The 25,014-nt window shown below is 40.2% G+C and overlaps 1 protein-coding gene and 1 long non-coding RNA gene across 3 annotated transcripts in view; one reads left to right on the forward strand and one right to left on the reverse strand.

Annotated features, from left to right (window-relative positions):
* UBA2 (ubiquitin like modifier activating enzyme 2) overlaps nucleotides 1-21,151 on the forward strand; it is a 37,092-nt gene extending 15,941 nt beyond the window's left edge. For both annotated transcript variants that reach the window (XM_082708628.1, XM_082708629.1), the window contains exons 7-17: nucleotides 328-395; nucleotides 848-969; nucleotides 6,048-6,147; nucleotides 6,445-6,611; nucleotides 8,375-8,468; nucleotides 8,556-8,668; nucleotides 12,024-12,179; nucleotides 13,568-13,664; nucleotides 16,353-16,458; nucleotides 18,061-18,197; nucleotides 20,109-21,151. In XM_082708628.1, coding sequence (XP_082564754.1) covers nucleotides 328-395; nucleotides 848-969; nucleotides 6,048-6,147; nucleotides 6,445-6,611; nucleotides 8,375-8,468; nucleotides 8,556-8,668; nucleotides 12,024-12,179; nucleotides 13,568-13,664; nucleotides 16,353-16,458; nucleotides 18,061-18,197; nucleotides 20,109-20,290 — 1,342 coding nt within the window. In that variant the 3' untranslated portion in view covers nucleotides 20,291-21,151. The remainder of the gene's footprint in view (nucleotides 1-327; nucleotides 396-847; nucleotides 970-6,047; nucleotides 6,148-6,444; nucleotides 6,612-8,374; nucleotides 8,469-8,555; nucleotides 8,669-12,023; nucleotides 12,180-13,567; nucleotides 13,665-16,352; nucleotides 16,459-18,060; nucleotides 18,198-20,108) is intronic.
* The window catches only part of LOC309852323, a 42,755-nt gene that overhangs the window by 14,635 nt on the left and 3,106 nt on the right, over nucleotides 1-25,014 (reverse strand). The window contains exon 2 of the long non-coding RNA XR_014305172.1: nucleotides 24,802-24,908. This is a non-coding gene — a long non-coding RNA (uncharacterized lncRNA). The remainder of the gene's footprint in view (nucleotides 1-24,801; nucleotides 24,909-25,014) is intronic.

The following is a 25,014-nucleotide window of genomic DNA, read 5'->3' on the forward strand; positions in this document are numbered from 1 at the left end:
CCCTACCAAGCAGAGAGCCCGATGTGGGGCTCAATCCCAGGACCCAGAGATCACAACCGGAGCCAAAGGCAGAGGCTTTAACCCACTGAGCCACCCAGACACCCCTCACCTATGTCTTGATCAAAGATTTTAACATAGAAATTTGCAGAGCCTAGATGATAGGAATGAATATAGGTGTACAGAAATTTAGCCTGCCAATTGCTTATTCCTCATTCCTCCTAAGGATTTGGAATATTCTAAATTAGTTGTTCTGAGGGGAAGTAGGAAAAGTAAGTATTTGTTCAGAATATTTTGTTGAACATAAATTATTTATTACTTTTATTATAGCCAGTTGTTTGGGGAAGAAGATGCTGATCAAGAAGTGTCCCCTGACAGAGCTGACCCTGAAGCTTCCTGTGAGTAGACTGGGATATGTTCTCTTATTTAATGAGAACTGCCTTTGTTTTGTTAACTTAATATTAGTAGCATAAGAGGAGAAAAAAATAATTGCTGTTTTGTGTTAGACATTATGTGTTTAAGATGGGTTATTTCATCTTTAAAACAATGTTTTAAAAAAGTGAGTGGTTCCATTTAATGGTGAGGACAAGGTGCAGAAATTTCACAGATGTAAATAGTGCAGAGAGTTGTTTTCAGATCTGATTATAGGTCCATATTTTGAACTGTTCTACACTTGGCCTTCAGAAACTGAGGTAGAAAAAGATGGTGAGCATATTATTCTTTATTTTTGAACTCTGAATATGTCTTGTGCAGGTGACTTCCACGAATGACTTTTTTTCCCCCCGAAGGTAGATGAGAGCTTAGTTCTACATTTATTATAGCTGAGAATGAAACAGTGTTTGTTTTGTAGGGGAACCAATGGAAGCTGAAGCCAGAGCCAGAGCATCTAATGAAGATGGTGACATTAAACGTATTTCCACTAAGGAATGGGCTAAATCAACTGGATATGATCCAGTTAAACTTTTTACCAAGGTTGTATTTACTTTTTTATAATTATGGATAGATTGATTATTCTGTTTGTTTTAAAATAGTACATGAAACACATACTTTTTATGCCTAATGCTGTCTTAACAAGTTGATTGATGTCATCAGGGTAAGCAGGTTTTGGAATTTTAAAGATTTGAAAGAGCGAGTGAGCAGGAGAGAGAGCATGAGCCAGGGTATGGGGAGAAGCAGACTTCCCTCTTAAGCAGGGAGCCCATGTGTGGCTTGATCCCAGGGCCCTGGGATCATGGCCTCAAGCCGAAGGCAGTGGCTTATTAACCAGCTGAGCTGTGCACGAACCCTTAGGTTTTAGAATTCTAATACTCAGGCTAAATCAATATAGCATCTTTATAGGAATTAAAATAGAGGGGCCCACTTAATACACTCTTGGTTGGCTTTCCTTCCCTCACTTACACTGAACTTCTTGGTTTTCCTTTGGTTCCTGCTGTTTCTCGTCTTGCATTCCTTTCCTGCTCAGATTTCTTGGGAGTTTGACATGTACTGAATTACTCTTGAATTCCTAATCCTCTCATTCTTGGTTGACTCCATGTTCATTAATATGTATTCTGTATGTATGTCTTACTTGCCTGCTGAATATTTCTAGAGAAATCTACAAGATTTTTTTTTTAAATTTAGTTATTTATTTGACAGACAAAGAACACAAGTAGGCAGAGAGATAGGAGGAAGCAGGCTCTCCATGGAGCACAGAGACTGATGCAGGGCTCGATCCCAGGACCCTGGGATCATGACCTGAGCTGAGGGCAGAGGCTTTAAACCACTGAGCCACCCAGGTGCCCCACGAACTTTTTTTTCATTTGGGAAAGTTTTTAATCTCCTATTCCGAATAATAGCTTTGCTGGATAAAGTATTCTTGGCCACAGGTTTCTCCCATTCAGCTCCTGGAATATATTATGTAATTGCCTTCTGGCTTGAAAATTTTCTCCTGAAAAATCTCCTGCTGGCGTTAAGGGGTTTCCTTTGTAAGCTACTATCTTCATTTTTTCTTGCTGCTTTAAAATTTTTTTCTTTATCACCATATTTTACCAATTTAATTTTTTTGTACCTTTGTTTTCAAACAGTATTTTCTCTCTGCTCTCTTGATTTTTTTCGTGGCTCCTGTCTGCTTTCCAACATGCATAGGTCCCAGTGTCCTAACCAAATGGCCTACTACTCCCTCCAGTTTATGTTTCCTCTCCTTTCCTTAGTGAAAAGAGATGTCACACGTTGACTCTCAAAACCTGTTGCATTTATTTCCTTGTTACAGTCTTTTAGAAAACAGATTTTGGTTATGCTTAAAATGTACTTAGTTATGTTATGGATAGTGAAAGTATTTTCCAAACTTGTGTCCATATTCCTCTTCCCATTCTAGTCTGAGCAACATTTGAATGCCAGCATTATCTGAAGCACATCTCCCGTCTGTTCAGTAGGTAACTAAGCATCTGTTATGTGCTGGTCACCACTCTGACAGGAGATACAGTAGTGAATAAGATAGAAAATAGGGTCCCAGCTCTTTGTAGGTGACTTGTAGTTTAGAGGAAAAGTCAAACATGGAACATGTAATATCAAATTTATAGTGTTACGGCATTAAGATCCGATGTATTGGAACCCTTTTTAATACTAAGTAGACTTAACATTGTTAGTAGACATTGTTTTCATATCTAGTATGAGGGTTCAAAAGAGGCGTTCCCAGAGGAAGTGACATTTCAACTGAAGACTTTAAAGAATTGGGGTGGGGATAAGAATGCTACATATACAAAGAAGGTCTCAGGTCGGAAAGCTGAAATAATTCCCATCTAAGGGGAGAGTGGGAAGAGGACTAGAAACACAACCTGAGGCCACACCAGGCAAGACTTTTTAGGTCATGACAAGGATGCTATGGCAAGGCAGTGGGAAGCCATTAAAAGGTGGTCTATAGAGTCAAATACAGAGAGTATGCTGTGCACCATTCTAGGACCCTGATATTCCTGTTGTAATCAATATGGGATGGTACCTTCTAAAGTTGTACAATGCTAGAATAATCTGAAGTACAACCTATCTGCATTCCCAGTGGAGGGTGGAGAAAAAGTAGGTTTGTTTAAGGCACTGGGTAGCTCAGTTGATTAAGTGTCCAACTCTCTTTTTTTTTTTTTTTAAGAAAAAAAATTATTTATTTATGAGAGAACGCACAAGCAAGGGAAGCAGCAGTCAGAGGGAAAGGCAGGCTCCACATTGAGTAGGGAGCCCTATGTGGACTTGATCCCAGGATGCTGGGATCATGACCTAAGCTTGAGGCAGATGCTTAACCAACTGAGCTACCCAGGCATCCCCCCCCCCCACTTCTTTTTTTTTTTTTTTTTTTTAAGATTATTTATTTATTTATTTGACAGAACAGGCAGGGGTAGCTATAGGCAGAGGGAGGGAGAGAGAAGCAGGCTCCTGCTGAGCAAGGAGCACGATGCAGGGCTCGATCCCAGGATGCTGGGATCACGCACGGCCTGGGCCAAAGGCAGCTGCTTAACCACCTAAGCCACGCGGGAGCCCCAAGTGTCCAACTCTTGATTTTGGCTCAGGTCATGATCTCAGGGTTGTGAGATTGAGCCCCACATTTGGATCCATGCTCAGTGGGGAGTCTGTTTAAGATCTGATCTCCCCTGCCCCTCCATGCTCAGGCGTGCTCGCTCGCTCGCTCTCTCTCACTCTTTCTCTGAAATAAGCAAATAAAATCTTTTTTAAGAAGAAAGACTGGGCGCCTGGGTGGCTCAGTGGATTAAGCCTCTGCCTTCAGCTCAGGGCATGATCTCAGGGTACTGGGATCGAGCCCTGCATCGGGCTCTCTGCTTGGCAGGGAGCCTGCTTCCTTCTCTCTCTCTGCCTGCGTCTCTGCCTGTTTGTGATCTCTCTCTGTCAAATAAATAAATAAAATCTCTTTAAAAAAGAGAAAGAAAGAAAGACTTAGGAACAGGAATGATACCTGGTTTCCTGCTGGGCAGGAAATTAACAAGGTGCCATTCTCTGAGGTAGGTAAGAGGAAGCAGGTGTGTTGTGTAGGGATTAGAGGATGGAATAAGACAATAGAATCAATTTGAGGTTCCTGTAGAGTATTAGAGTAAGGACAGGTAATCCTAAAGGCAAGCAGAGAAGTTTGGATGGATTTGTAGGCCTAAGAGAAAAGAGTATGAAGATTGTTTGTTTAGTACAGAATTCTGAGGGATTCCCAGTATTTAATAATTGGATAAAGGGCATGGAGCTTCTGCATCGAAAACCATGCTAATTCTCCATTGCCTGGGAGGTTTTTTAGCCAAGCGCTTAAGGTCCTCTGTAAAATGTGTCTAACCACATTTGTTGCCCAAATCATACTGAAGTCATTTCTTTACCTATGTACCCATTTCAGACGTTACCATTTCCTTGAACTCTTTCCTTATTCCTCAGAACAAAATTCCTGTTAGTACTCAAAGTTATGTGATATTCACACTAAACTTATATTCTATTTGTATATTTGGCTGGTTTTCCAAATTTTTTTTTTTTTAAGATTTTTATTTATTTATTTGACAGACAGATCACAAGTAGGCAGAGAGGCAGGCAGAGGGAGAGGAGGAGGAAGCAGGCTCCCCACTGAGCAGAGAGCCCGCCCGATGCGGGGCTCGATCCCAGGACCCTGGGATCATGACCCGAGCCGAAGGCAGAGGCTTCAACCCACTGAGCCACTCAGGCGCCCCTGGTTTTCCAAATATTTAAGGAAGCTTCATAAATACTGATTGAATTGAATATATTTTGATAGGAATAGTTCAAATTTTGGGGACACCTGGGTGCCTCAGTCAATTAAGCAGCTGACTTTTGATTACAGCTGAGGTCATGATCTCTGGGTTGTGGTATTGAGTCCTGCATTGGGCACTGGGCTCATTGGGATATCTGCTTGGGATTTTCTCTCTTTCTGCCCCTCCCCCACTCATGCTCACTCTCACTCTCTTTTTAAAATAAATAAAATCTTTTAAAAAAAGAAATGGTCCTGAGTTTTTTTATTAAGCCAAATTTATGTTCATAGCTGATATATAAAATAAGCTATTTTGACTAAATAAACTGGCAGAAAATACAGCTGAGGAAGAAGTAAATATACTAAAATCATCTGAAATTCTATAATAGGATAGTGCACATGATTTTCTCAACTACATATAGTAATGCTTATAACATGTTTTTATCTAGAGCAGGCTCCACTCCAGGACAGGGCTTGTCTTAGGGCTCCATCTCATGACCCTGAGATCATGACCTGAACTGAAATCAAGAGTTGGACATTTGACTGACTGAGCTGCCCAGGCACCCCATAACACTTTTGAAAAAGAAATTGTTTTGGTTTGGGGCTTTTTGAGGGGGCAGACCACATTTCAAAGATGTTACAGGTGGTTAAATCCTGGTTTTGAGAGCAGTACTTTTAACGTGTGTATGCTTGTGGTGCCTGGATGGCTCAGTTGGTTAAGCATCTGCCTTCATGATCCCAGAGTCCTGGAATCATGTCCCATGTCGGGCTCCCAGCTCAATGGGAAGCCTGCTTCTCCCTCTGCCCCTCCTCCCTGCTTGGGCTCTCTCTCTCATGCTCTCTCAGATAAATAAATAAAATAAAATTTTATGCTTTATTGCTACACCTGTGAACTTGACAATATTGCTAACTGGTATCTCTAGGCTCTGATTTTACTCAGTTCTTGTGGAACTGGTATATGTTTATTTACCTTCTTGATTGGCATGATTTTGGTTCAGATTGATCTTTGGAACTTTAGGTATGCTTTGGGGTGGTGACTTAGGAGGGCAGGGACCATGAGCACTATTCAGGGTTCCTTTACTCCGTTTTTCTCAGCATTTCTGCTTTCACTGTTTCAGATACAGATATTCTGTGTAAAATTTCTTTTATTAGGTTTACGTTTTGTGGGTTATTCTTTTGGAGATTGTTAGTCTACTGGTACAGGACATTAAATCAGAAGATTTTATGGTGTAATATTTGTAGTAAATCAGCAGTGAAACTTTGTTTTATCAGCATAGGGACTGTAGGATTTGTGGGATTTTATCTTTTATTTATTTTTTATTTTTACTTTTTTAAGCTTTTTAAAGATGATATCCGGTATCTGTTGACAATGGACAAATTGTGGCGGAAAAGGAAACCTCCAGTTCCGTTGGACTGGGCTGAAGTACAAAGTCAAGGTAAAACATTTTACAGGGTGCCTGGCTGGATTTGTTAGAAGAGCATATGGCTATTGACCTCAGGGTCGTGAGTTCAAGGCCCACTTTCATCGTAGAGATTACTGACATTGTATCTTTGAATTCTCCAATGATTTTATGACCTTCGTCACTATTAGCAGTTTTCTTTGTAGTTTTCCTGATAATTATTTTAATGGAATTTGTTTAATTTTTATTTTCTTATTAGTCAAGCATTGAGTTTTTAAGTAAAATAGAGAAATGAAGTTTAATAGTGAAATTTCTAATGTTTTTTTCCCTTAGGAGAAGAAACCAATGCATCAGATCAACAAAATGAACCGCAATTAGGTCTGAAAGACCAGCAGGTTCTAGATGTAAAGAGCTATGCATGTCTTTTTTCCAAGAGCATTGAGACTTTGAGAGTTAATTTAGCAGAAAAAGGGGATGGAGCTGAGCTCATATGGGACAAGGTTTGTTTTGAAAATTTGTGGCAATTCTATATCACATGCATATTTTTGTCCTTGAACTATAACCAGAAACTAGTAATTTTTTGGATATCATTTATTCTACCAGAATTTGAAGACATAAGGTTGATTTTGCTTGGATGTTCTCACTTCTAATTACTACATTGAACTATGAATTTTCTGTATGTGAATTCAAATAATATCATAGAACTTAATTTTAGATTCTGGGTATGGATTTGTGGTTTATAATTATGTTTGAAGAATATAATTGGACTGGAGAAATACTGTGAATTTATTGGAGAAAATGTTTCACTGGCTTAAAAACTTTCTTGTGTAATACAGATTTGTTAATAGAAGTCATAAAATCCTTTTGGAGACAACAGCTCATGGGCCTGATTTAACCTTGAAAGTAATAAAATTGCCCTTTTATTGAAATAGTGAAAGGTCTGAGACCTCTAAATACAAAAATGTACTTATTATTACAAGTTAAAATAATATTTAATAATATTTAATAGTACTTTGTGGTTAGATGTCATATTTTGAAATTTAATGAATTAATATTTTTAATTATAATCAGTATTTTCTATGTCCACAAGTGATTTAGCTGTGATAAAGTTTCTGTTTCTATGATGGTAGAGATTTGCCGTGAGATGTAAGGGGAGGAGTTTGGTCAGCTTTACTAAGCTAAGATGATAATTTTGTGCAAATTTTGAAACTGTGATTGAATTAGATATCTTAAATAGAGTAAGTTTATATTTTGGTGTGGGGATTCTTGTAAACCTCCTTTTGGGTTTATGTTGTATAAAGATTACTTAATAAATACATATTTTCATTGTTATAATAGTTATTTGGTACGTTTTCATTCATACACAGGGGCTAGATAATAAAACTGAAACTGGGGGTTGTTACCCTCTGATTAAAATCTATATCTAATGGATATGGTGAACCAGTTGCCTAGGGAAGTACCTGATGTACACTGTTAGGCACTGTTAAATATTCATACTTAATCCTTGTCACAACATTGTAAAATATTTATCTGGTTTTCCCTACTTAATAGTTAAGGAATTACGGATTTAAGGAATTTCATTTGTCTCAGGCTAGCCACCCAGCCAGTAAGTATATAGAGAACTCACATCCTGTCAGTGCTTTTTCTTCTGTACTTCGGTGCTTTTGAATTACAGGCTAGAATAGTATATTCTTAGTGAAGCAGGAAACCTTGCTGAAATCTAAAGCAACCAAGATAAAATCTCCGGAAGAATAGAAATGGTCAGGGAAGACTTCTGTTGTATTGCCACATGTGAGAAGAACTGCAAGTACAGAAGCATGGTGTATCTGAAGGGAATTTGGAGAAGGAAGACCAAAAGGTGTAGTCCAGATGTTTGAGTCTTTAATGAAGCCCTTTTCTCTAAAAAGCCTTTATCTCTTTGCTATTACCAAGCAACCTCCATTACAGACAGATGGGCCCAGGAGAGGGTTGCCAGTGTCCGTGAATGGAACTGGTGTTCCGGTCTATACACTTAGTGTCCACTGCATTTGTTTAAGCAGGAGTGAGTTCCTAGAGGCCTGGTGGGTCTTGGCATTCTTGTCAGGCTATAGTCCTGGATCCAGGAAGTTGATAATGAGACCTTGGCTTCTTCCTCAAGGCCATTTCTTGTTCTGATTACTGCCTGCTATGTTATAAAACATGTGAAAGTACTGTTCTGAAGGTGATACTAACTAAATTATTAAGTTTGTGGGAAGACTTTTTAAATTGCTTAAATTGTTGGCAGGATGACCCATCTGCAATGGACTTTGTCACCTCTGCTGCGAACCTCAGGATGCATATTTTCAGTATGAATATGAAGAGCAGATTTGATATAAAATGTGAGTCATTATATACTTCAGTTGTACTACCTAAAGTTCTAAGTTTCTCTTTTTTAACAGTTAAACATATTCATCTTTGTTCTTCAGCAATGGCAGGTAACATTATTCCTGCTATCGCCACCACTAATGCAGTGATTGCTGGGTTAATAGTACTGGAAGGATTGAAGATTTTATCAGGAAAAATAGACCAATGTAGAACAGTGAGTATTCTATTTGCATTTTTTATGCAACATTTTTTTTTTTAATTATTACTATTATTTAAGTACGTTCTTTGCTCAGTGTGGGCCTTGAATTCTTGACCATGAGGTCAAGAGTCCCATGTTCTGCCAACTGAGCCAGCCAGGGGCCCCTGTCCAGCCTCTTTTTAATAGTAGTCTAGGGTACCTGGGTGGCTTAGTAGGTTGAGCATCTGTCTTCAGGTCAGGTCATGATCCCAGGGTCCTGGGATCGAGTCCCACATCGACTCCCTGCTAAGCAGGGAGCCTGCTTCTCCCTCTGCCCCTGCACCCCGCTGTACCCCCCCCACACCCCCCACCCCACCCTGCTTATACTCTCTGTCTCATTCTCTCTCAAACGAATAAATAAAATACTAAAAAAATATAGTAGTCTATACTTCAGATGGAAAAAAGAAAAAAGTAACTAATAAAAAGCACATTAAACAGATCATTTAAGGGGAACCTGAGTGGCTCCATTGGTTAAGCCTCTGCCTTCACCTCAGGTCATGATCCTAGAATCCTGGGATCGAGCCCCATGGGACGGGCTCCTTGCTCAGGAGCCTGCTTCTCCCTCTTCCTCTGCCATTACTTCCTGCTTAAGTACTCAAGTGCTCTCTTTCTGTATCAAATAAAATCTTTAAAAAACAAATATCATTTAAAAAGTTAAAAATAAAATTGATTAGAGCAGTGGGAAAACCATTGTTCCAGTTACCTTGTGAGTTTATGTGTAAGTAAGCTTCCTGGAAATTACAGCAAAAAGGAAAACATTTGTTTCTCTCATTTTTGTCTGAGCTAGTCAAGCTAGTTTTGTCAAGCTAGTTTGCTTCTAACATTTGCAGTTTTACTGAATTCTTGCCAGCTTAGTGATTCAAAAAACTTTCTTAGAAAAATTGTAGCCAATACTTTTGCTCTTGTTTAGGTTCTCCTTTGTACTACAATGTTGAAATGACCAGTAACTAACTCCTCTGCAGTGCTACTCCTACTTTTCAGTGCCATTATTAATAAACTCTGAAAATATCTTACATTGTTGTGGCATCTGTGGGTGGCTCAGCTCCGGTCTTGATTTCAGGGTTGTGAGTTCAAGCCCCATGTTGGGCTTGATGCTGGGCTTGGAGCCTACTTTAAACAACAAAAAACTTTTGTTTTCATGAAATTTGGGGGTGAAGGACTACAGAATCATCGCCAGTCTGTCATCTTCATTTGGTTTGCTGTTTAAATTTTTTTTGGCTGTCATTTTTTAAGATTCTGTTTATTTGACACAGATCACAAGTAGGCAGAGAGGCAGAGAGAGAGAGGGGAAGCAGGCTCCCTGATGAGCAGAGAGCCCGATGCGGGACTTGATCCTAGGAACCTGAGATGACCTGAGCTGAAGGCAGAGGCTTTAACCACTGAGCCACCCAGGTGCCCCTGGCTGTCTTTTTTTTTTTTTTTTTTTTTTTTAAACTTCTTTTTGATTTCTAATTTATAGTAGCCTGAGTTGTCCTGTGGCTACAGTATGCATCCCATTGAGCTCACAAACAGTATTGTTTGTTGGATTTATTAAAATGTCTGTTTCCTATAGCATCCTTCTTGTTTCTTTGCTTACTTAGCTTTGTCTTTCTCTTGGGTTAGTGACATTTATGCCTGGTTTTTTGGTTCCCACTTACGTAGTGGATTTTAGGATGGAGTAACCATTTAGCCTGCATGTTAATGGTGTTAGCATTTGTTTTCCTGACTGTTGATTTCCCTTAGCACAGTTACCTTCCCAGTGAAGCCTCAGGTCAAATCTGCTCTCCCATTGAATCCTGCCTCTGGCTCTGCTAGCATGACTAGCAGTACTGGTTTGGGAGCCCTCCCCCCAGCACTTACTGCCTCATACAGGATTTACTTCATTAAAATTGGGGATTCCATAGAGTTCCTCTTTAGAATTAAGTCATCTTAGCAGGACCACACTTACCAAGGTCATCAAGAAATGAGAATTTGTGTATTTGCTTCCAGCATTCCTCTGACATTTCTTTGTATTAATCTTGCTAGTGTTTGCCAAACTTGGTAGTAATATGAGGCTGGTTCCTTTTTAAAGATTTCATCCTTTTTTTTTTTTTTTTTCTTTTTTTTAGTGCTGTTTTAAAAAATTTGCATTGGCTCTTAGTTTTTGTGTGGGTACCAGGGAAATGGTAAATAGGTGCTAATACTGCCTGAAGTACATTATTTTTTCTCATAATTAATAAACATTTATGTCATAATCATAGACAACTTGAAAGGCAGCATGTTGGTTCCGTACATCTGTGAAAGCATTATCCTTAATTGGAGAAATAAGTATATTGCTTTTGAGAAGTTGGCTTCATATTGATAAGAACAACCACTAGGAAGACACCCAAAAATTGTTTTAGTGCTACCAGGGATGAGTATAGTTAGGCCCTTACTTTTGCTAAATTAGTTTGCAGAATAGTTTAGTTAGTACAAGATTTCTTTTTCAGGGGCGCCTGGGTGGCTCAGTGGGTTAAGCTGCTGCCTTTGGCTCGGGTCATGATCTCGGGGTCCTGGGATCAAGCCCCGCATTGGGCTCTCTGCTCAGCGGGGAGCCTGCTTCCTCCTCTCTCTCTGCCTGCCTCTCTGCCTACTTGTGATCTCTCTCTGTCAAATAAATAAATAAAATCTTTATAAAAAGAAAAAAAAATTTCTTTTTCAGTAAGCATAGCCTTTCACATGGCAGCCAGTTAGTAAAGAAAGTTGAAAGATCAGGCTCTTATTAAAAAGGGCATGATTTGGGGTGCCTGGGTAGGTTAAAGCCTCTGCCTTTGGCTCTGGTCATGATCTCAGGGTCCTGAGATTGAGTCCCTGCATCTGGCTCTCTGCTCAGCAGGGAGCCTGCACCCCGCCCCCCCCCCCCCACTTCTGCCTGCCTCTCTGCCTACTTGAGATCTCTCTGTCAAATAAATAAAATCTTTTTATTTTATTTTATTTTTATTTTTATTTTTTTAATTTTTTTTAAAAAGATTTTATTTATTTATTTGTCAGAGAGAGAGAGGGAGAACACAAGCAGGCAGAGCAGCAGGCAGAGGCAGAGAGAGAAGCAGGTTCCCTACTGAGCAAGGAGCCCGATGCGGGACTCGATCCCAGGACCCTGGGATCATGACCTGAGCCGAAGGCAGCAGCTTAACCAACTGAGCCACCCAGGCATCCCAAAATCTTTTTTTTAAAGGCCATGATTTTTCTTCCGTTTTTTCCAATCTAAAAGGGAATATTTAAGTCATTTTTTTATTAGCTGTACAGTAAAGAAGATGGTAGACATTAGGTTGTATGGTATACAAAATCATAACTCAGATTTGTGGATTCTGTGTGTATTTTTTCTCCTCCAAAGATCTTTTTGAATAAACAACCAAACCCAAGAAAGAAGCTTCTTGTGCCTTGTGCACTGGATCGTCCTAACCCTAATTGTTACGTATGTGCCAGCAAGCCAGAGGTGACTGTTCGGCTGAACGTCCACAAAGTGACTGTTCTTACATTACAGGATAAGGTAAGTGCAGGGGCTGGTTCTCTTCCATAAGGTTTGTCTGTTTTCCTTTCCTAAAAACAGGAAACCTAGGTTCCCTTCTGCTTGATAGTGTTAGTGTGTTAACAAACTAAAAGCCACATAATGATTCTGAAAGATTCTGACTACTAAAGTGCGTTGCTCTGATATTCTAGGTTGCTTTACTATCTGGGTTCCTACTGGTTTTTCGGTCTGTGGTTCCAGAGTATGTGCCTCACATCCCAGAAAGGAATAGATGAATTTGGATGGAAATATGCACCACAGGTGGTACAGAGGTGATACAGTTTGTTGGCAAGCGAGAGACACTTTGTTCCCAGATAGTGTGTCATTTCTGTGTTTCCTGACAGGCAGTATCCTTAAACGGTCTGGTGATGGTCCTGATTCTAGTGTGTTAAATTGGCCTCTTATGACATGCTGCATTTGTGGATCTGGATTCACCAGTAATAGATCTCTGGAGTGAAGGAAATGGAAGTTTAGGATGTGGTCTTGTCCTTAGGTTCCTTCTAAATTAGTTTAGATTAGTTTATAAATGGCCCACATGGGTTCCACTTCTCACTTTTGGCATCACTTCACATTGCTCTCTGTTAATCCCCATCGTCATGTTTCATATTTATATGACATGGGGTGATAGATTCTTGTGGCCCAGACTGCTTAAGAGGGGGGAGAAATAGCTTTTCTCCCAGAACTGATTGCAAAGGGCAGATTGATTTGAACTTACGTTTCGATGGAGAAGCAGCAGGATTTGGTATACTGGCCAGCAGAGGGTGATTGCCCTCCCTGCTTTCTTAGGAAATAATTGTAGTTGGTACGTAGTCATTCTTGAGCTTAAAGGCAAGCCCACTATTTGTGGGATAATGAAACTTTTAAAGAATTCCTCTGTTATTTTTAAGAGCAGCTAGTATTTGACAGATTACTATCACTCCTGATCCATCTTGGAATTTAAAGAGAGATGGAAGTTGGGAAGAGGAAAACTATCCGAGAATCAGTTTTATGAGAAGTTTTCCATCTACAAAACATCTGCGAATACAGGATTGGCGTAGAGACTGAGACAAAATATGCCAAGTGTCTAGCTCAGTCTAATCTGTAGGGAAGGACAAAGTACTAAGAGCCAATCAAGATTTGTCAGTTTCCCATTTGGAGGAAGTTTTATCTGAACTTTATCAGTGATTATACATGGGGGTGGATGGTGGGCAGCTTGGGTATGGAGTAATTTGGTGAATTTCCAGTGCTTTCCTGCATACCCTGACATTTCTTAAAGAACAGCTTTGCCCCTTTCCAATGGAAGGGAAAGTAAGAGCCTTTATGGGAAATGTTTTTTTTGTTGTTGGTCTTTAGCTATACATATTAATATTTTGAATCTTTTTTTCTTACAGATAGTGAAAGAAAAATTTGCTATGGTAGCACCAGATGTCCAAATTGAAGATGGGAAAGGAACAATCCTAATATCTTCAGAAGAAGGAGAGACAGAAGGTATCATGCATCGTGTTTATTCACTCCCCTCGTTTGGGTGGAAACTGTATCCATGAAGACATAATATTAGTTTGTCCATTTACCGTACATGTTCTTCAGTATCACAGCTGAAGGGGCAATATTTGATCATGAAAGTGGGCTCCCTAGGTGGCACTGCCTTGCTGGGATCACCACAGTTCCAGGTTTGGGGCGCCCATGTTGTCAGGGTATCTCAGGGGCTATTTCTTGAGAACCCAGTGCATAGTTAGGTTTACAGTGACCCTCATGCTCTTGTCCACTAACAAGGAACCCCCTTTCCTGTATCATGGATCCTGGGAGTTAAAATAGTAATGAGAAGATTAGGGTAGGAAGGGTAATTTAAGGCTATGAAGTGTTTCATCCAAGAGTAAAGAAAGAAGCCTTGATAGCCTGCTGTAGAAGCAGAAAGCAGTGCTGAAAAAATCAGCACCCACTTTTGGCTTTCTAGGCTTTCCTTTTCAAAAATTCAAGCAGGTCAGGGCCTTTGGGTGGTGCAGTTGGTTAACCATCCAACCATTGGTTTGGGCTTGGGTCATAATCTCGAGTTTGTGGGTTAGAGCTCTGCGTCAGCCTGTGTGCTCAGCCCAGAGTCCGCTGGGATTTTCTCTCCCTCTGCCCCTCCCACTTGTACACTCTCTAAAATAAATGAAATGAATCTTTTTTAAGAAGTGCAAGCATGTTGGGGTGCCTGGGTGGCTCAGTGGGTTAAGCCTCTGCCCTCGGCTCAGGTCATGATACCAGGGTCCTGGGATCGAGCCCCGCATCGGGCTTTCTGCTCTGCAGGGAGCCTGCTTCCTCCTCTCTCTGCCTGCCTCTCTGCCTACTTGTGATCTCTGTCTGTCAAATAAATAAATAAAAGAAGTGCAAGCATGTCATCCTTCTTGTTAATGTATTTGTTGTACAAAGTACGATGCATTTGATTTTTTTTTTTAAGATTTTATTTATTTATTTGATGGAGAGAGACACAGCGAGAAAGGGAACACAAACGGGGAGTGGGAGAGGGAGAAGCAGACTCCCTGCCGATCAGGAAGCCTGATGTGGGACTTGATCCCGGAACTCCAGGATCATGACCCAGGCCAAAGACAGTGGCCAAACCAACTGAGCCACCCAGATGCCCGATAACTAGAATTTAAAATGGAATCTACTGGGGCGCATGCCCGATAACTAGAATTTAAAATGGAATCTACTGGGGCGCCTGGGTGGGTCAGTGGTTAAGTCTCTGCCATCTACTTGGGTCCTGGTCTCAGGGTCCTGGGATCGAGCCCCGCATCAGGCTCCCTGCTCACTGGGGAGCCTGCTTCCCACCCTCTCTCTGCCTGCCTCTCTGCCTACTTGTGACCTCTCTGTCAAATAAATAAATAAATAAAATCTTAAATAAGTAAGTAAAATGGAATTTACTTAGTCTGTGCCAGGCACTACATAGGTCAACAGGTTTTATGCATTCTGTGCCCCGCGTGGAGCAAATACTCAATAAAGCACAGTCTGTCTTATGAAGATGGGGTGAAACTGGGAGCCAGGTGAGGAAGCACTTCGTTTTGTAAGTGACACTTGAGTGCTATTACAGGTCAAGAGAAGAGCATTTGAATGTGCAGGAGAGAAAGAATAATTAAGGCAGAAAGACTCAGAAATAGGGAGGAAGAGGTGGTGACATCAGAAGTTTGGTTAGAGGTATTGTTCTTCGTCGGAGTATTTACAATCCACGTGGCAAAGGCTTATTGAGTGCCAGTGGGTGTTAGCCACTGTACTGCATGAAGCAGAAGTGACACGTGGAAGGTAAAGCTAGATTGGAGGGATTATTTCTGGGAGGTCCCAGAGGCTCACCATTGAGAAATGTTGAAAAATGGAAAATCCTTTCAAATCAACAAAGTTTTCTCATTTTCTGAATTACAGAATTTGCTGAAAAGTAGTTTGTTGAAGTTGGCCTGGATAACCTCTTTGCAAGTAAAACATATTTTAAACAACTCTAATTTGTTCTTCAGCTCCTCTGGGATTCCAAATTAATTTGGTGTGAATGGGAGAATGTTGCCAGAACTTCTCACAGTTTGGTTCTTTTTAACCAGTTTTAGTAGTTGAATATTCTTCATTCAGAGTTGAATTTCTAAGTGCCTAATATTTTATTTTACTTACTTATTTTTAAGATTTTATTTATGTATTTGACAGAGATCACAAGCAGGCAGAGAGGCAGGCGGGGAGGGGGGAAAGCAGGCTCCCTGCTGAGCACAGAGCCCGATGCGGCCCTGGATCCTAGGACCCTGGGATCGTGACCTGAGCGGAAGGCAGAGGCTTAACCCACTGAGCCACCCAGGTGCCCCCTAAGTGCCTAATATTTTAGTGGATTAGTTTGGTAGAGCCACCATTCCAGAATACATAGGGTGACTTAAATAACAGAAATTCATTTTCTTGGGCCGCTTTCTCTTGAGGGGCTTCTTACAAGAATTCTGTTTAGGTTGATTTAGGGCCTACCCTAACAGCCTCATTATAACTTAATCACCTCTTTAAAAAGCACTGTCTCCAAATACAGTGACGTATGCTGGGGTTAGGGCTCCAACATATGACTTTGAGGGAGTGACCTAATTCAGCTTATATTAGGGGTTTAATCTTTTTTAAACTACTAGGACTGCTCCGTGGAATATATAACTGAAGTATCTAAATTCCTTTCCAATTTCTTAGCTAATAATCACAAAAAGCTGTCAGAATTTGGAATTAGAAATGGGAGCCGGCTTCAAGCAGACGACTTCCTTCAGGACTACACTTTATTGATCAACATCCTTCATAGGTAGGAACTATTAATATTTTAAGTTTAAGATATTATTTGAATGTAAAAACTTAAATTGGAGAAAAAAAATAATTTTCTTACCTTAAGCCCTACTGTTCATTTGAAGCCATGAAGTGTATTTACTTGAGTTGGCTACTAAGTTCCCTGAGGCTTCACCTACAGAAGTATTTGGGAATTCAGAAACAAAAGGAATAGGCAAAAAATATTTAAGGGTAACTCACCATAATGTCTGATCAGAAAGATCTAGAAAAGGTAGAAATCCAGGCATTTAAAGAGTTAGAAATGGGGGTGAACTCTTTTTGATAATTGAACTAAAATAAAAACTTCAATGTTTTTAAAAGATTCATTAGAAGAAAAGAAGAAATCTTTCTCCCAGTAGACAAATATTTTATTTGTGATGTATAACAATACCAAGACATTTAAAAATTATCCTATAGAGATTTTTGAATCGTGTATTTTTTTCTTTTTATTTGATTTAATGTCCTGCCCATTTTTATATAAAAAAGCATTCTTGTGCTGTGTTACGGAGTATTTGCACATATATAACAGAAGACAGATGGCCCTCCACCTGGGTATGATTAGCTATTGAGTCAGGTGCATTTTGGTGCACTGCTCCCACTGATACACCTCAACTACACCCTGACTTGGGACTTTTGGGTACCATCCCAGCAAACATGTGAAGGGAGTTGCCATCAGCATCCAGTTGTTTTGCCAATATTGCCATCTCTCTGTGAACTTGAAGCTTATGTACAGTTGTTTGGAGATATCACATTGTAGTACTTGGTTGGTTTATAAAAAGCATAGAATGACAGGAAAGACTGAATGTGACTTAATAATAAGCATGAGTTTCCCAGAGTTAGACAATTGAGTCAAAGATAGGTATTGCTAGGGAGTCATCTCTGGCTTCAGACACCATTGCATGCCAGTGGTGTGCTTGTATTCAGTTATACAAGAGAAGACAATGGAAGGACATGTACAATAAAATGGAAATCTATCAGATAGTGTCTAAAGAGGAGGCATAATTAGGGTTTTTTTATCGTATTTTTTAGCTCTCTGGGAACAGAAACCCCCTTATAACATGTAAGTCTTTTGCTTGACTTTCATGCATTAAACTTTCATACATGTTTTTGGGACCTCATTACAAAAGCAGGGTGCTGCCGGTAAAGATGGGGGGAAACCCAGAGTCCATGGAACCTTCCTATTCCTAAAACACCAGATGGCGCTGGTCAAGAGCAGTGTGTGTAGAATCTTTAAACATGGTAGCTGAAGAAATAATGCCTAAGAGCTAGATTGGGTCACAGAGTTTTGAAGTCCATTTTCTGCTCTAGCAGTAAAAGTTGTGTAATTTTTTTTTTTTGTAATATTTTTTAAAGACCTTTTCCTTGATTTGAAGGGGCAGTGGTATTGGCCATTTGAATTATCACAGAAATGTGTTATGTGCAGTCTTATTTTTAATTTTATCAGCTCTTTGAAAATCAGGATCTATTTGCTGTGTACATAGTACATGCACTTAGAGCTTTGAGGAGCAGTGTCTCTCTGGTGTGCCTTTGCTATTATAAATAGTCTCATGGTCCAGTTTTACATTGTGGTGTTCTTTTACAGTGAGGACCTAGGGAAGGATGTTGAATTTGAAGTTGTTGGTGATGCCCCAGAAAAAGTGGGGCCCAAACAAGCCGAAGATGCTGCCAAGAGCATAACCAATGGCAGTGATGATGGAGCTCAGCCTTCCACGTCCACTGGTGAGTCGTGGCCCCAGTCAGCCAGTGCTTTGTTAATTATCCACCAAGCAAGCTGCTACATAGAAATAAACTGTGGTTCTTTGATGAATTTGACCATAAAACAGAAATCCATATGACTCTTGGAGGTGTGTATTGATTTGGCATTGTTTTAATGGAGCTCTGAATATAGGAACCCTGAAGACATTTAAGAATGGGAAATTCTATGGAAAATAGGAACTGTTCTTTTTTGTTAGTGGGTTTTTACAACTGGAAATATCAGTGAATTTGCTAATGCATGAGGATGCTTCATTCTTTGTAGCAATAGTTTTGGATTTGGGGTGCCTGTTGTATTTAGGGGAAACAAACCAATGCACCTATTTGGAGTGAACAGATGCTGTAAGTATAGGATTTTTCGGGTGCCTGGGTGGCTCACTGGGTTAAGCCTCTGCCTTTGGCTCAGGTTATGATCTCAGGGTCCTGGGATTGAGTCCTGAATTGGGCTCTTTGCTCCGCTGGGAGCCTGCTTCCCCCTCTCTCTGCCTGCTTGTGATCTCTCTTTCTCTGTCAAATAAATAAAATCTTAAAAAAAAAAAAGTGTAGGATTTTAGCATTTCACAGTTTTCTCGGAACCATTATAACTTTGGTAAAGTGCATCAGAGGCTCTGTTTCCCTGGGTTTTCTGTGCTAGTGCTTGATTCTTTAATGTGTGCTCAGATTGGAATGTTTCCTGCCTACCCACAACAGCCCCCCTTCCTTCATTCTTTACTTAGGAAACTAAAAGTTACCAGCTTTTTTACTACTATATTTCCACTTCTTTAGCTATGTGTCTTTGGTATTCTTTGGAGTATGATTGTTCTTGGTTCTTATATTCTCAGAGAATTTTAAAGATGGACTTTGAGACCAGCTAGAGTGTGGTCCACTTATGAGCCATGGGTTCATGACCTTTCCCCTCCTCCAAAAATAGAAAAGAGAAAGGGACTATGGTAGTTTTTAAAAAGTCATAATTCAAAATGTGCATTGTTTGATCCCTTATTGTGGGTCGGTTTGGGAAGCTTTAGCAACGAGTAAGATAGGTATTCTGCCTTTGCTTTGGCGTGGGCATGATGGGTGCATTGGGGGTGGTACATGAAACCAGCTGTGGTGTAAGGTTATGAGCATGTATGGTAGAGCCCACTGCGTGGATTTGAATCCCAGCCATATCCTCTGCTATTGTGTGACCTTGGGCAAGTCAGTCTCTGTAGGTCAGTTTCCTTTTCTGGAAAACGGATAATAATGTTATCTTCTTTATAGGGTTGTTGTGATGATTAAATGAGTTGTTATATGCAAAATGCTCAGAACAGTTCCTGGCACATTGTAAGTGCTATATATATGTTGTTGTTGTCGTTGTTTTATTATTATTATTACCATCACTACCAGTATTAGGATATGCACCCTCCCCTTTTCTGTTGGAGAAATAGATACAAAGAGTTTTAAGAATTTGAGTTCTGTAATGCTTGTTACAATTTTTTGTTTAAATTAGAAAACAGATTGGTGCTTGTTACGGAAAACAGTAAACTACAGTAATGTGGGGGTGCCTGGGTGGCTCAGTGGGTTAAGCCTCTGCCTTCAGCTCAGGTCATGATCCCAGGGTCCTGGGATTGAGTCCCACATTGGGCTCCCTCCTCAGCAGGGAGCCTGCTTCCCCCTCTCTCTGCCTGCCTCTCTGCCTATTGCGATCTCTCTCTGTGTCAAATAAATAAATTAAGATCTTTTAAAAAACCCACAGAACTACAGAAATGTGTAATGTATAAAGTGAAGGTTCCATGAGGGTAGCCTACCATTCTTAAGTTTGGTATATATTAGAAATGCGAGCTCTTCACTTTCATAAAAAATTAGTGAATCACTAGTAACTCCCACACTTTTAACCATTTTTTCCCTTTTTTCTGAAATAAGCACAAGAGCAAGATGATGTGCTCATAGTTGATTCGGATGAAGAAGGTCCTTCAAATAATGCTGACATCAGTGAAGAAGAGAGAAGTCGCAAGAGGAAATTAGATGAAAAGGAGAATATCAGTGCAAAGAGGTCCCGCACAGAACAGACAGAAGAGCTTGATGATGTTATAGCATTAGATTGAACAGAAATGCCTCTAAACAGAATCCTCTTACTGCAGTAGGTCATCTGGGCAGAACCAGGTTATTTGTTATGTCCTTTGTTCCAAAGGGAAAAATTGACACCAGTGACTTGAAGATGATTCTTCTCCCTTTGAAAGCATTCATTTTGCTAGAACAATTAGAAACATTGCGGTATGCTGTATTGAAAGTAGGAATATAGTTTTAAAGCCCTTTGAACAAAGTGTGTGCATAACCAGTCATCAGATGAAACAACACAATGCATGTTGCCTTTTTAATGTAAATACCCTTAGGTATCATTTAACAGTTTTAAAATATTGTGGTTTAGTAAAGTTGATACCTGGTTATAAATATTACGCCTTTATTTTTGGTTAGAAGAAGAATTATTTTTAGCCTAGATCTAACCATTTTCATACTCTTAACTGACTGAAACAGATTCAAAGAAGTATCAAGTGCTATGCATTGAAATGTGTTTTTAAATGTTAACTGGCACTATGTATATTAATGTAAAACAATGTTAATTTACTCAAGTTTTCAGCTTGTACTGCCTGGTATGTCTGTGTAAGAAGCCAATTTTTGTGTATTGTTACAGTTTCAGGTTATTTATATTTGATGTTTTGTAGAACTCAAATACGACTATACTGTACTTATGGACCAAATAAATGGCATCTGCATACTTGTTATACATGCCTGCAAAGTTCACGTTTCTGCGGCCTTAACTGGTTTATATATTACTGCAGGCATGCTAAACTCTTTCCTTCTAAAGAGTTAACTCATAGTGGATGTGAAGGTTAAATGATCTCCACTGTTTGCCACAGATAAGTACTTTCTAAAATAAAACTTTTAATGGCATTGTTACTTTTTAAGTGTGGTTGTAAACAACTGGCCTTCTGTTGAGAACAGTAAGTGATCTTTGCCCAGCCCCAGGAACTTAGAACCTTGGATTTGAGATTCCGGAGCAAGGGGGAGTCTTCATTATCCAGTCTTCTCTGGGTTGCCCCTCCCCAGACCCACCCCCGATTCATCAGAGTCCCTTCTCCAGTGTACCATTTAGGGCCCAACTCCAGCCTACAGAAGTGGCCGGAATAGTCCTGGATGGATCAGCACCCATGTCTCTGCCTTGGACCTCAGAGGGCCTTGGCCCTTAGGGTAGCTCTCCTCACACAGATGTGCCTTGGGTTTTCAGATAACAGAAACCCCTAAAGCTGTTTAACCTCCATTCGATACCCTCAGCCTTTGGTGGTTTTGGCTATAGTCAATTAAATTCCAAATGGTCAACTCATTAAATTTTGCTCCATTCTGTTTCATTCTTACTCTGCCACCTAGCTTATTAACTTTTTGCTCCTTGTTTTGTATCATTTGTAAATTCAGCATGTGAGCAAAGCCTTCAGAAGAATCATGCTGAACAACACTCAGCCCTCAGGGGCATGCCGCCTGATGTCTGCAGGATGGACTGACTTCCAGCCTCCAATAACAGCACTGAGTGAGCTGAATCCCCACCTACAACTATACAAGCCTATGAGACTCACTTTGCCTTTAGATTTTTAGATGTTCCCATTTTCTTCCAGAAAAAAAGATCTCAAAATTATAAAACCATGTAACAGACAATAATGAAATTACTCTGGAATTCCACCTCAGAAATGTTTCAGTTAATTGGTTTGTCACTGGTGATCATGTTCAATTTTGAAATTCCATTCCTAAAACCTCACCCTGCCCTTAGACTCAATTGTCAGTCGTTTCTAGCATTTTCTATGTTTATTTTTTTCCATTTGTATGTACGTGGCAGTTAGTGCAAATTTGATAGATTTCTTTTTTGGCAGCCCAGTGGTTTCTATCTCTGCAAAAACTCTATTACTACCTTTTCCAGTAGGTTCTGTCCATTTTCTACCTGTTTTTATAAAACCCGGGTTTATCAGCAAGGCAGGTCTGATACATGGGTCTTGCCCAAGTAGACTAAGCAGATCCAAGCGGCCTACATGCTCCTGGAGCGTGGACACACTTTAAATGTGGGCTGGTATTTGCGGTTTTCCAGTGTGAGTTGTCTTAGTTGGGGAGCCACATGCAGAGCTCATCAGGGGCCTTTGCCCAGCAGCTCTACCCTGCAATACAATACAGTCTTGACAAACCGTCTTCCAGCCTTAATGGAAACAGTCTGCTGACTCAAGTTTACCTATCTGTTGTCCCAAAGACGAGTCTGCATACTTGGCATGTATGAGAGGATTCAGTGTTTTAATATAGAGCCTGACCACTTAAGTCATCAATCAGGCAGGCATCAGTGGATGCCAGGACCTTCAGAAAAAGGATGTTGAGGAACAGAATCTTGACAGTGCTCAAATGTTGTACAGATAACTCGCAGAAGGGAAAAAAAAATCAACCTCTGATAATGGACTGATCTGTCACCACTGTAATCACGCACTCAAACCTGGCATCAGCGACAACCTCACATGTATTTCCGAATGAGATGAGATGAAGACTAGAACAGCACCAAGGAAAAAATATGTTCACCACAACCTAATGCAGCAGCTAGATCCAATCTCCAGCTGACTGGAAGGGGGGCTGTGCGTAAAGGAACAAGCTAAGCAACATTAGGAGGAAACAGACAAGTACAGAATGTGGGATATTCTCAAGTGTAAAACAACTGGCAGTTCTTGAGGTAATTGGAAACTGGGAAATGGGATAAAGTGATAATGGAAGTATTTTCTTAGGTATGATAATGTCCTTGTACTTAGGTAGGCCAGTGTCTACTCTTCGAATATTAGGGATAAAGCTTCATAATTTTTAAATGACTTGCAAAATACACAATACAGGAAGAAAAAAGATAACATTAATTGAATCTAGGTGGAGCCCATATATGTTGTTCATTGTACTATCCATCTTTTCTCTGAAAACATTCATAATAAAAGTGGATATATATATATATATATATATATATATATATATATATATACACACATATATATATATACACATACATATACATATATATATAGTCTTGTATTTCCCTTCTGTGCCTATGTGACTTTCAAGTTTTGTAATGAATATATCCTATGATTTAAATCAGAAAGGCAATAAAGATTATTAAAAATATAAGTTGGCATGAAAAAGTGTTGCAGTGATTCCTGGGTCTAACATGGATGAAGTCGGCTTTGTTCATCCTTGTTGCTAGGCTGTGACTTAGGAAGAATTTTCTTTCATTTGATCCTCCAGAGAACTAAGAAGAGAGCCAAGTTGCTCTCAGTAGATTAATGGTTCACTTAGAAGTTCCCGAAAACATTTGGTTCATAATAGATGTTCCTCTTCCTGGAAATTGCCCATGGGTGGCACACATGTCAGTGGACTTACTCTGTGGCCAAGGGACATGGGCAAATTTAAGCTTCCTACTAGCCTTTTGTAATGCACAGAAAATAGAAACTTACAAAGTAAGTAAAAGAAAGCCCAAAGAAGTCAGGGAAGAAAAAATGACAGATGTTTCTAGTCACTGTGACTTGGGGAGGGGGTGAAGGCCTCCTGGAATCTCCATTTGACTATTTGCAGGAGGATATATTTAGAGAAGTATTTTTATAGACCATTTCATACTGGGAATACATTATTTGCATTCTGCATACAGGGAACTCCCCCCCCCCCCACATCTAATTTAAAATAAATTCCAGCCAAAAGTTTATTTGAGAAATGTTTGAACTGCTCTCAATAAAAAGATCATCTGAGTTGAACTAGAGGACTATGGTGATGCTCTGGAGTTTGACTATATCCCAAAGATACGTTTTCCTGGTAAAATAACATTTTGAGGGTTTTGCTAACTGATTTCAGCTTTAAAAATTTTATATCTTCACAAGGGATGACTTATATAAGGAAAAACAGAAATTTTTTACTAGAATGTTCAGATGCTCCAAGAAGTTCCTCAGGCTTTTACTTCAGAAATTCACCCAGGCGGGACACCTAGGTAGCTTAGTCTGTTAAGCACCTGCCTTTGGCTCAGGTCATGATCCCAGTATCCTGGGATCAAGTCCTGCATTGGGCTCCTTGCTCAGCGGGCAGCCTGCTTTTCCCTCTGCTTCTGCCTGCTCGTGCTTTCTCTCTCATCAATCAATCAATCGATTAATCTTAAAAAGAAATCCACCTGGGCACCCGGCACCTGGATGGCTCAGAATGTTGAGTATCTGCCTTCAGCTCAGGTCATGATCCCTAGGTCTTGGGATCGGGTCCCACATTGGGCTCCCAGCTCAGTGGGGAGTCTGCTGCTTCCTTGCCCTGTGCCTCTACCCCTGCTTGTGCTGTTTCTCAAATGAATAGTTAAATGTTTATTGAAAATCCACCAACGATCCACATTGATCCTCACGTCAATCTCAAAAATACATAGACATTGTGCACTGTCTTTTGCTTATTCTGTAGACGTGTGTTGCATCCCTACTCTGCACCATGCTACTACACTTCTTAACCGTGCCAACCTTGTCAGCCTGGGAAGAAACCTTTGAAAGCAGTAAGACACTAAGGGCTGGTGTTCACAGTAACTTCTTACCTATGGCAGCAAGAGGTGGTGGGATGGGTATCCTGTGTGTCGCCCAGCTTCCCAGTTGGTCCCAGTGTCAGCTTCCGGCAGCACTAAAAGTCATGAACACCAACTTCCTGCTCAAAAACGTAACAAAATTGTAGAAATCAGCATTCCCAAACGTCCCACCCCATGGAACTGCTGGGGTGTTTGCCACATACAAAGGTTGTGTATAAATTCCCT

The sequence above is a fragment of the Mustela nivalis genome (genome assembly GCF_964662115.1).
Source record: "Mustela nivalis genome assembly, chromosome: 18".
Classification (NCBI taxonomy): domain Eukaryota; kingdom Metazoa; phylum Chordata; class Mammalia; order Carnivora; family Mustelidae; genus Mustela; species Mustela nivalis.